The sequence below is a fragment of the Nymphaea colorata genome, chromosome 9 (genome assembly GCF_008831285.2).
Source record: "Nymphaea colorata isolate Beijing-Zhang1983 chromosome 9, ASM883128v2, whole genome shotgun sequence".
NCBI lineage: Eukaryota > Viridiplantae > Streptophyta > Magnoliopsida > Nymphaeales > Nymphaeaceae > Nymphaea > Nymphaea colorata.
In genome coordinates this window covers 7,680,117-7,692,426 of record NC_045146.1, presented here as the reverse complement: position 1 = coordinate 7,692,426, position 12,310 = coordinate 7,680,117, and the positions used below count along the sequence as shown (strand labels likewise).

General features: G+C 36.6%; 1 protein-coding gene across 1 annotated transcript; it reads left to right on the top strand.

The window, feature by feature from the left end:
- Positions 1–4,830: 4,830 nt before the first annotated feature.
- Positions 4,831–6,744, top strand: LOC116260259 (pentatricopeptide repeat-containing protein At2g22410, mitochondrial-like). Its single transcript, XM_031638440.1, has one exon. It carries the CDS (start codon positions 4,831–4,833, stop codon positions 6,742–6,744), a length of 1,914 nt encoding a protein of 637 aa, XP_031494300.1.
- The last annotated feature ends 5,566 nt before the right edge of the window (positions 6,745–12,310 follow it).

Sequence of the window (12,310 nt, the reverse complement as noted above, 5' to 3'; positions counted from 1 at the left end):
TTTTCCATTAGCAGAGGAACCATGTGAATTAATATTTTTCTTGTGAAAGGACAAATAGAAAATTAATGTAAAAAATTCAAAATAAAAAGAAGAAAATTCCCTCTTATTTGTAGATCCAATGAAAAGCTTTGCTGGAGTTAGGCTGCTACCAATGTTTTAAAACCTAATGACTCAGGACTCTACTCGGTTGTTTTTGACTCGTGACTCAGTAGGTCAACTAGTGACTTGGACTGGGTTAGGTTAACTTTTTTTTGTTGGAAGAAACAACAATGTATAACTTGTCTTTTATATATAAAAAGATTGGAAAACGACCAAATTTCCTTTTATGATTCAAAAACAAGTCAAACTAACATCAAGTGAAGTCATAACTAAGATTAACAACCATTAAATGAAAAACAAGCATTGAAATCAATCTATTCAGTATGTAATTATGTATACTAAAGCTTGAAACAAATAGATAAATGTATGAGAAATTGAGCCATAATTAACTTAACTTTTCATTTGTGGTCTACAAATTTAACAAAGAATAGTAATGCTAAAATTTTGTGTCCAATAGATAGAATCATAGAATCATGGAAGATTCACATTTCACATAAAGAATTAAGTAACAATATTAGACCAGGTAAAAATGATATACAAAAATTAACTTTCAAATTAATGTTGCAAAGTACAATATTTCAAATGTCAAAACTGAAATCAGTATTCAAAAATCAGGATCCAAAATGTCTTTAAACTTGAATCCTAATCTCCAATTATTACTTGCGGTTTTCATTTCTTGACTTGGTAGAGGAGGTAAATAGTTCAATTGGAGTTGAAGTAGTTAGCTCATTTTCTATTACGGTTTCGCTTTCACATTCATCATCAGCTGGATTGGCTTCATCAATGTTCTCAACCTTCATCTCTAATTCCTTGAAGAAATCCTTCATTCAATAAAAATGAAATCCAGTTAAATATTAAAAGGACACAATAAAAGATATATAATAGATGATAATTCCATAATCATTAATCAATAGTCGAAATTTCAAATAAACTTTATACTTCTTACCTATCTAAGACTCATTCTTGTATAACCCATTCATCCATTGGTATATACAAATATATATTGTTCAATAAAATTTAATTAAGACAAGCTTTTATAAGTTGCCTTTCATGCAAATATAGATTGTAATGGACAAGCAATAGGTCAATTCAATTTCTTTTGAGTCAATCTATTCATCTTCTTAGTGTGAATTTCGTCGAAGGTACTCCAGTTTCATTTGCATCTAGATGAAGAACGTATTTGAATCAATACACACGTAGCAACTTTTGAAGATTATAACACATATCTCATTTATCTTCCATGACATGGCTGCAAAAAGTTACATCATAATTCCAAGTTCAAATGCAAACTTTAAGTACAAAATACATATAAACTATTTTATACACATTTAAACATCTATCACATGTCTTCTACTCTTCCTAGTCATAATAGCTCTTGAAGTACTGAGGTCTCCACATCTTCAAATAACTCGAGCTAATGATGGCCACAAAGCCCAAACACATGCATTTTAATTGAAAAAAGGGTTAAGAAATGACAATTGAGTAACTAGAAAATCTAGGATGCTCGTCACCTGTTTGCATGCCCTTGTCTGCAATTTTTCAATTCACTGAATTAAACCATGCCTAACCTCAAGGTGCTTTGTCCATTATAATAGACAATAACGTTATTTAGAATAATGTGAATTGCGAAGTGTTGACTATAATGAATTTACTGAACAATAAAAGGCTACAATATACCACAAAAAAAGTAGATTATATTGGTACTTGGGATTGAGATAATATGCATGAGTGCGAAGAGGATGATGAAGTTGATTTGCCCAATGATTATCAATTATTTTTCAATAAGCTCTGCATTTCTTTTCTTCATTGTCGAAAATTTCCTCGTAGCTTTATTGGCTCTGTCCATGGCTTCGTAAAGATATCCCATTGTATAACTTTATTTTCTATCTACCATCCTCAAAACTTTTACTAGACATTCTATTGACTTGACAATTGATTCTATGACTCACAAAAATTAGGATTGAATATAAATTTTTTTCATCACTTTTCTGTCAACAAATGTTGATTACTTCAATTTGCTCCATTCATTTGAAGCTACCATCCTTCGAAGACCAGTTCAAAGTTCTAATAAACTTTGGAACATGATAAAATTAATGGCGAATGTTGTAATAACTGGTTGTGGAATCTCTTTGTTGTTACCAAATTGGTCATCATCAAATTCAACACAAAATTATGATTATAAATGAACTTGATAATGTTCTTTCATTTATGCGCATCCATCTATACTTTTGATTTTGCTTACATTTTCGATCATAAAATCTATGCAATGAGCTACACAAAGAGTCCAAAAGATAAATGTTCTCTCTTCCTCTAACTTTTTCTGCTGCAAGATAATTAGCTACATTATCTATGATTATCTGTGTAGAATGACAGAATATATATGGTTATTAGATATTGCACATTCACATTGCACATGTAAAGTACAACATAATGTAAAGTATAACATAATATAAATTACTAATAATTGTAAAAAAAAAAATCGAAACAACATTTTCAATACCTATCATTTCCACCACTTCATTAAACAATTTGAGCAAATTATTTAGGTTTTTTACAATATTAATTGCATCAACCAATTTTAAAAAAATATATGCTCCTTTGACAAGGAACCCAAAAAAAAAATATTAATGTTCTATGGTTAGCATATTTCCAACCATTAGCCATGTTAGAGAAACCTGCTCCAAACAATAATTCCTTATATTCTTTAAACTATTCATCAATTTATTTTATTACTACTTTTAATAATCGTCCAAAAAATTCAGATGATGAAGGTAGCTTCAACCCCATTCTTTTGGATGAAACAAATTTCAAGCATCTTAATAAAGTAAGGATAATTAACTACATTAAAAGAAATTGCTAAATGATAAACTACATAACAACTGCAGAACACATTTTATCTTTTGCCTTCTTATCCAGTATTGTTCTTATGCCAAGTTGTTTCATTGATGGAGCTACTATTTTAGCTCGAACAAAAGAATCAAGTGTTCTTTTTTTTTGGCACATTTTTCCATAATAATTTTTCCTCTTTGAACTCTTAGAGTCTCATCACTTTCATCTAAGAAGTCTATTTCATAATTTTCATCTTTGTTCAGCTCAAAAGAACAAATTTCATTGACAATGTGCTTTTTATAGCTCTTTTGTTTCATAAATGACTCTAAACGTGTACAAATTATCTTTCTCCCCTTGTTTGCCACTTCATTACATGGTTCGACTTTTTTCCTTTACTCCAGCAAGATGATGCTTAAGTTACGAAGTTGACATAAACACTAAATAAGCTTACTAGGCTATACAATAACGATGGAACATTGTTGTAACTTATAATTTATAACTTATATGAATTAGTAAAGCATTAAGTTATTAAATATTAGAAATCAAAACAATAAAGGACAATGTGTATATATATATATATATATATATACACACACACACACACATATACCCTACACTAATGCAGACTTGCAAACACACACACACACATACACGATTCAATGTTAACACTTAACTATATATATTTGTTTGCATAAAAAATGGAGAGGCAGCAGGTAGAACCCTCAACCTTAAAGGTAAAAACTAAAGTCCATCTTCACTAACAGTAACAGATTTTAAAAGTAAAAAATTTTAAAATCTGTCAACTGCATAAGGTTGCAGATTAATTAATAACGTATGACTAGGAAGTAGCAAGTAATATGTTAATAGCAAATTAGCAACCATAATGATACGTCACATTCAAAAGATCATTTCATGAAACGAGAAACAGAATATGCATTCAGTTGAAAAGAATGAGAATAATTTAAACACACAATAACTTTAATCAAATGCATTGGGTCAGATCTGAATGCCCAAACATGGACAAGGCGATTAAGCTTCGAGGGTTTGAGGCGGAAAGCTCGAAGGCGAAAGGTCCCAGACCATTACTCTCAATTGCAGCTATTTTGCTGCTCCCATTCTCCATCTAAGCAGGAGAGAGAGAGAGAGAGAGAGAGAGGATGAGAAAACTTCCATAAGACTAGGCAAAACAGAGGGAGAGAAGAATAGGGAGGAGGGAAACAGAAACATGAGAAGCCGATTTTTCTGTTGACGCCGATGGGGTCATTGAAAAACGCACCAGCAACTTTTAGTTTTTAACAACAATGAATACACATCCTGGTGGGTTTAAACCCACCCTCGACTCATTCCGAGCGAACGAGTCTATGCAAAAACTCGCCTGAATTTTTGACCCATAAAAAAAAAAAATGGAGACTTGACAAAACTCGAACAGGTCTTCCTTGACTCGTGACTCGACTGAGTCAACGGTTGAGTTTTTTACCGAACCAAGTCCCTCAACTCAGTTAGGGGAGCAAGCTGAGCCCGAGTCAACGAACTGACTCGGTGAGTTTTTAAACATTGCCGCAACCTTTACTTAGGAAAGAATGATGTATATACCAGGAAAGTTTTTCAAAACAACGCCAAGCTCCATTAACACAAGCTGCATACCCATCAAACAATCTTAACTAAACAAAACAAAGGTGATAGCTGCACCTTAACCAAAATCGTCTCTCCCATCCACAACCCTTTCATTCATAACCGACTGCCCAAACTTGCTACTCGAGCGTTCATTCGAGTACAGTACTGGTTGCTCCTCCTCCTCCACTCTTCCTTCCCCTCTTATTTGCAGATCGCCAGTTGAAGATAACCCCCCGTATTCGGGCTCGGAGACGGCCATCAATTTCCCGAGATGAAACTGGCCATGAGATGCCTGTTACATTCTTGTCATTGCCAAAGCTACTAGCTCTCTTGGAATCCTCTCCGAGATTTAGGGATGCGCTTCGGATTCATGCACAGCTTATCGCCGGTGGCCTCCACGAAAACCCAATCGCCCTTCGGAAGGTCGTCTCCTTTTTTGCTCTCGCGAGTTCCGGCGACATCGACCATGCGCTTCTTGTCTTCTCCCAAATCGAGAAGCCAGGAATCTTCTACTGGAACACCCTCATCAGAGCCTATTCTAAGACGCCTGCTCATCGAAATGCACTCTTCCTTTATAAACAGATGCTCCATTCCTTTACTTCACCGAACAACTATACATTCCCCTTCTTGGTCAATTCATGTGCAAGGTGCGGGACGCCAGAATCCGGTATGCAGGTTCATTCGCATATTATAAAGAACGGGTTCGATACAGATTTGTTTGTTGTGAATGCTATGATGCATATGTACTCAGTATTTGGTGATATGGATTCTGCACGCGAACTGTTTGATAGGAGGCCTACGAGAGATGTAGTCTCATTCAACACCATGATCACTGGATATTCTCGTGGAAATGATCCTGTAGATGCATTGTGTGTATTCAGAGAAATGATTATCTTGGGCGTCAAGCCTGATGAATATACTATGGTAGGTCTGCTGTCCGCCTGTGCAAAATCGGGAGACGCACGCAAAGGAAAGCAGATTCATCTTTTCATCTGCAAAAGCTGGGAAATTGATATGAATTTAATCTTAGAAAGTGCACTGATTGATATGTACGCAAAGTTGGGGTTGATGGATACCGCAAGTAAGCTGTTCGGCAGAATGAGGAAGAAAAGCCCGATGTCGTGGAGCTCTATGGTGTCTGGGTATGCCAAAATCGGGGAGATTGAAAATGCAAGACTTCTGTTTGCTAACATGCCTGAAGCAGATCCAGTAACGTGGACAGCCATGATCAGTGGCTATTCTCAAGCAGGATATTTTGCAGAGGCATTGCAACTGTTTGAAAAAATGGAGATGGAAGGCCTTAAGTTAGATGAAGTAGCTTTGGTCTGTGCCCTTTTTGCTTGCGCTGGCCTCGGTGCACTAGATGTTGGCAAGAGACTTCATGGCTACATCAAGAACAGGTCAATTGAGCAAAACTCGGTTCTGATGACTGCTCTTGTGGACATGTATTGCAAGTGTGGCTGCATAGATACTGCTCTGGAGGTTTTCTATGGAGTTACCGATGATAAAAAGAGCGTCTGCCTCTTCAATGCCATGATTTCTGGCCTGGCCCAACATGGGCAGGGGAAGAAGACACTCGATCTACTTGCTGACATGGAGGATTCAGGCCTGAGACCAGATGCGATCACCTTTGTCAGCGTTCTTTCAGCATGCAGCCACAGTGGTCTTATTGCAGAAGGCGTGCAACAATTTTATTCCATGATCAAATTTCATGCCATCATTCCACAAATCGAGCACTACACTTGCGTGGTTGATCTCCTCGGTCGAGCGGGATTCCTAAAGGAGGCCAATGCATTTTTAGAAAAAGTGCCAATAGAAGCAAATTCTGTAGCTTGGAGAGCTTTGTTAGGCGCATGTGAGGTCCATGGAAATGTTGAGATTGGTGAACTTGTTGGGAGGAGACTTCTCCAACTCGACCCTCTCCATGGCGGCAGGTACGTCCTTTTGTCGAACATATTTTCAAAATCAAGCAGGTGGGATGATGCTCGGAAGATGAGGGAACTGATGTCTGGGAATGGAATCCAGAAACCACCTGGGTGGAGCCTAATTGAGCTCAATGGTATCCGTCACCAGTTCTTGGTGAACGACAACTCTCAAGCCTGTACTGGGGACGTCCATTTTATGCTGGAAATTCTAGGAAAAGATTTGAAGTCTGCCGGAAATGTGCCTGACAACGATCAAATATTGGATAATTTATATTAACATTAATCAAAACAGAAAGCATAAGAGGGGCTTTGAATAAATTTGGCTGTAAGAGAGGGTGACAACTGAACCATTTCTACAGGGTTTTTAGTATGATTCTTATGTAAGGGTATATGAAATGGCAGTTGAAAAGAAATATCCATGTGACGGTGATGTGCATATAGAACCCTTCCTCATTTCGAGTTATTTGGGACGGAACAGCGAGGAATCAGGAGTACAGTTTAATTTGCAGCTCCTTTCTAAATCAAGGTCGGTGAAAGTCAAATGTACTCGCATGTGAAGTAGATGCAAGCATCTGAACACGCTCAGTTTCTTTCAAGTTTTTAGCCAAGAATATTTCATGACCGATGTTCTAATTCGCTCTTTTCTACAAGGGAAAGTAAGAGGCTCTGTATAATGTAAAAACAGAGTTTTACACTGTTTAAAAGATAGCGACCGCGGATATGGCAGGCAATTTTAGTGCAACAGTACTATCCTCCAACCAGTTATGTGGGAATGGTAAACTTAAGCTGGAGAAGTACCGCCCTTCCCGTGACATGGTGGGGGCGGGCCACAACTGCTGGGGTCCAGTGGTTGAAGAAGGTTTTGAATCCCTGGGCTCTCACCCTTGCGTAAGCTGCAGGTCCTTGCACTGATGGTAGTTGAAAAATAGCACTTGGCAGCAAGGGATTGGTCGCTCTGGTCAGATTTTTCATTCTGGTCGATGGAAATTTTATCAATCGTCTAGCGTTCTCTCGCACCCGTTACCGACGATTTTTTATGACTTCGATTATAACTTTACCATATCAAACGTCTAGCGTTCTCCACCTGCTCCATCGTTTTGGGGATATTTTTGTCCGACGCTAAGGGTTTTATATGCAGTTAATGTTTACTTGGGGGAAACTATTTTCGTGTAAAATTTTGAAGGCTGTATCTTTATGCCTTCAAGCTTTTGACTTGCTTATGAAGCATCTTTTTACTTAAGTGTTATGCTAACACACTAAAAGCATGACACTGACTACAGAATTTGAACTTCAAACCCTTAAATATGAGCAACCTTGCTGCCCAGTTGCACTATACCCCTCCAAAATGATGTCATGATGCATATAGAATGGTTTTGGAATTGTGTACCAACAAAAGCGCCGTGCACCTAATGAGTTAAAAATTAAGATGACCAAGGTCGTCCCTTGTTACAACTTAGTCAAGCCAGTATAACCTTGTCGTGCCAAAGAAAACCAGAGCAGGGGAAGGAATAGCGAGATACGGATTACGATTGCTGCAGAAGATTTTTCTGAATGTGGGTTGTTTACTGTATCCCTTCATACAAATAGGGCTACGCCGAGGTTGAGTTCGAAGGTGTTTGCCCTCTACGAACCCGACTACCTACTAAACTTCCTCCATGAAAACTTGCTATAGTCATTTTCAGTCTCTTACTACAAAACCCTACAATTTGAAACTCATCATCTAGTAGTCCAGAATTTGGGTTTACCACATCCTTAATAAGAACTTCACCCATGAAAGACAATAAATGTCCCTTACTATTAGCAAGACATTTCATGATCTGACTAATTAGTTCTTCACACATCTCCAATCATCAGCACGCCATTGAACAGTGGGGGACTCAGGTCTTTGGAAGCTCACGATGAGAGAATCTTCTAAGCGTGCTCTCACTAATAAAAGAACCAAGAAGGATTCTTGGGAATTTACCCTCAGGCCAGCCGTTGTCTTGAGGTGGGCAAGCACTTCGTTTATAACTGCACTGAACCTCTATCAGCCTTACAAACTAGCATATAAACGTCTGCAAAAATTGGCCTGGAGAGCATGAACTTAGTTCTATAGATATAGGTATGGTTATCTTCGTACTCCTCAGTCCTCCCCAACCACCAACCCTTCTAGGTAGCATCTCAACAAGCGATGATAAACAAAAACGATGACCGGGGATCTCTCGGTCTAGTCTAATGCCCCTTTAACTCTGAAAGGGTTGTGCTTCACTTCCATCAATCATCAAGTTTCACTTCCATTAATCACCACGCTGAAAGCCACTGCAAGGATACGTTCGTTGCAACTTTGGATTTACAGAAACCCAATTGAGTAAGAGATTGGCTCCAGAAAGCCCAATCTACAGTCATATGCATTCCAGATATTTAATCTCAACATAAATGGTTTCCCGCTATGTATACTGCTTACTATCTCATGCACCGTCAATATATTATCATGAATCTTTCATCTTAGGGAAAGGGCTCCTGCTTCTTCTATGATTGCATCAAGGATGTTGCTCATCCTTCCAACCATGACCTCAGTAATCATAAATGCAATTACACAAGCCTATCAATTTAAAATTTATCATGTTAACAGCCTTCATGAGCTTTACTAGTAGAATAATATGGATTCTCTTCACCTAGTTGCAAAAATCACAAACTACTGCTACAACATCTTTACACACAATATGCAACAAACTCCTAAAACTTCCACTTCTAACCCATATAGCCTAGAGCCATCCCATTCGGCATATTGAACACAACCTTCCTGACTTCCTTCTCACCAAGTAGCCTTAGTAGCATCTCATTTTCAGTCTTTGAGACCAAAGGACCTTCTGCCAAACCGTTTAACATACCTTTGCTGAGTTGCCAACATTGAAAAAAATTGTACAAAATTCTCTACACAGATCATGGATTGATTTAGGTTCATCTACCTTGATGTCATTTGTCTCCACTTCCTTTAAATTTCATTTGCTTTGATGGTTTCTTACATGCTCCTGAAACACCTAATACTACTACATCCTTCAACTAACCTTTTTAATTATAGGTTCCTGTTTCCAAAACAATTGTTCTCTTATGAAAGAACCTTCATGTTTTTGTCTCAACACCTATTCAAACCGTCAATCTATTGATGTCCCATGCTCCCTATCATATTGAATTCTTACAGTTGCAACTTCAGGCCACTTCCAATGGGACCTGGGTGGATGTGGCTAATCACCCTATTATGAGCTAACATGTTCTTTAGTGTTAGAACTACATATTTTCAGATCAATTTGAGTTAATTCGTCCTAAATCTAGCTCATTTCCATTTCTACTCATTTCTCCCACATGTTTGGAGCACTCAGTGTCAAGTCAAACCTTTAAGCTAAAATTCTCACAATCCAGGAGCCAAATTGGTGATTTCTTTGCATCAATGTCATCAAACACAATTCAATAGAGTATTATCATCTTTAGTTTGAAGATGTCACATCTAGATCACACAATTCATCATTACACTAAACAGCTCTATCTTTGTTTGAATCCAAACTTTTTTGCTTGTGGTATTAGAGCTAAATTCTAATCAATGTGAGATTCTGATTTTCAATATGAGTGCATTGATGGATTCTGCATCACTAAGAAATACTATCGGTGCATCCATTTGTCATGAACAAGGTCAAAATCCCTATTTTTCATGTTTTGACCCCTATTTTTCATGTTACCCTCTAATATTCCATTTTTCAACTTGGTTAAATTTAAAAAAAAATGTGACTTTCTAAGAGAAAATCAAGTCATTTTTTCATGAAACTTTATGAGAGCATGTATTTTGGCGTTGTCTATTATTTTGCATAGTTTGATACCCACCCAGACTCTTAGAACATTGTTTCTGTGGTAGGGTGAAAACTATCATTTAGAAAATGTGCATCATTTTCATATTTTCCTAAGTTGGGATCCATATGAACCTAAATTGCATGTTTTATAAGCCAGATTTGAGCCCAATATGGCTCATGCAGCGTTTGAACTCATATTTAATCCAACTCAAATAAAAACTAAACTCAGTCAACTCAATTTGACTTAAAATTGAATCAAGTTGACCTTGAGCATGGTCTAGACCTATGTACAACCCAGTCCAACATAAAACAAACCTATGCCAGCCTTCTAGTACTTAGTTTGAGCACACTAAGCCTAGGCTGAGCCCAAGTCCTACGCCTAGATCTTAGATCCCAATTTTCAACTCCAAATTTGTAATCTGGAGTTGTAATATGCATTGTTTCAGATCTAGATCTAATATATGAATAGAGAACTACTTTTCTCAATCTAGAGCATGATCTGAACCTTGGACCTAAACCCAAAATACAAATCTATATTAAAAATTCATATCAAAATCCAGATCAAACATCAGATCTCCCATTCAATGCCTTGGTCTGATCCATATTGAGTAGAATTGATCCTAGCCGTCCATCTCTGGGCTGGCCAGAGTCTTTAACTTTCTTAAAAGGGAGCCCTATAAGAGTGCTGCCCCCTTATTTGGGAAATCTTAAATTTTGAAAACCGAATTTAAAAGTAGCATCATTAGATAAATGTGGGGCCCTTCATCAGATTTTCAGACAGATCTCAATAGTTGAACTGCTAACACCTCAACAATCCATGTTTTTTAATTTTTGAGTTTTTGAGTGGCTAGATTTCACTAAAAATATAGCCAAAACATTATAAATAGTGGTGGGGAAATCGAACTCTTCATTCTTCTTTCTTGTGCATGATTTCTAAAATAAGTTCTCTCCTCTTTCTCTTGTTTTTCGTTATTTCTTACTTATACTATAGGTTCCCCTCTGTTGCACATGGTTTTCAAGGTTTCCCTTTCTTGTGGATGCTTTCCAAGATTCTCCTTCTGGCAAGTTTCAAGGGCACACCAAGAAGTTGGGATGGGAACCAGCAATCAAGAAAAGGAGAAGAAGAGGAAAAGAATAACAAAAGAGAAGAAGAGAAAGCGAGGCAAGACTTTCACTCTCTTCTTTGATTTCCATGCCCCTCTCTCTCTTCCCTCTATGGATTTCATGTACCCTTCTCTTCCACATCCCTTCATTAGTTTCTTTCATGTTTCTTTTACACATATCACAACACACATGCACATGCAATGTAGTTTATTGTTTTCATGCATATTTATTTAGTTATGCTTATTTGCTTGATTTGGTCTGTGTATTTAGATATTAATTTCTGTTTATTTGCTTTATTTTGAATTCCAATGTGTTTGAATAATTGCTTTATGTGATTAATTTCATTATATTTGGGAATTTTAGTAAAACTTAGTTTAATAAATGTTAAAATTTAAGTTGAATAAAAATCGGACATGCTGTCGCAAGACAGATTTCACCTAAATTCAAATAGCTATATCCCTTAATCTAAAGATCATTTTCATGTTCCGTAAAAAAATCTAGTTTCATATACGTCTAGTTTTGTTTATAACTTGTAAAGTTATGTTATGATTTGACCATCTATCAGATTGATTTCCAAAACTGATTTTTTTGTCTAACAAAACGAAGTACTGTAATTATTCTAAATTAATTAACTTGGTTCTCTCACTCCAATATAATGTATTACTCGAACCTGTTTTCTACAACTTTTTGCAAAACTCTACAAAACCATAATTTCTGATTGACTTTGCATACATATTATTTTCTTTGTGATTGTTCTTTTTTAGTGTTTTCAAGTTCTATACTTTTTCTGTTAAATGTTGTAAGTCGGATGTTTGTACAGTTCATTATAAAAAACAAACTTTTAGGAAATTTGTCATTCTCTCATTTTAATGCTTGAATGTCTTTTCCAAGTCTATAAGTTTCTATAGGTTCTCTCAT

What these genes read in the sequence shown, in the direction of transcription:
- LOC116260259 (XM_031638440.1), top strand. Translation starts at nt 4,831, where the DNA reads ATGCCTGTTACATTCTTGTCATTGCCAAAGCTACTAGCTCTCTTGGAA.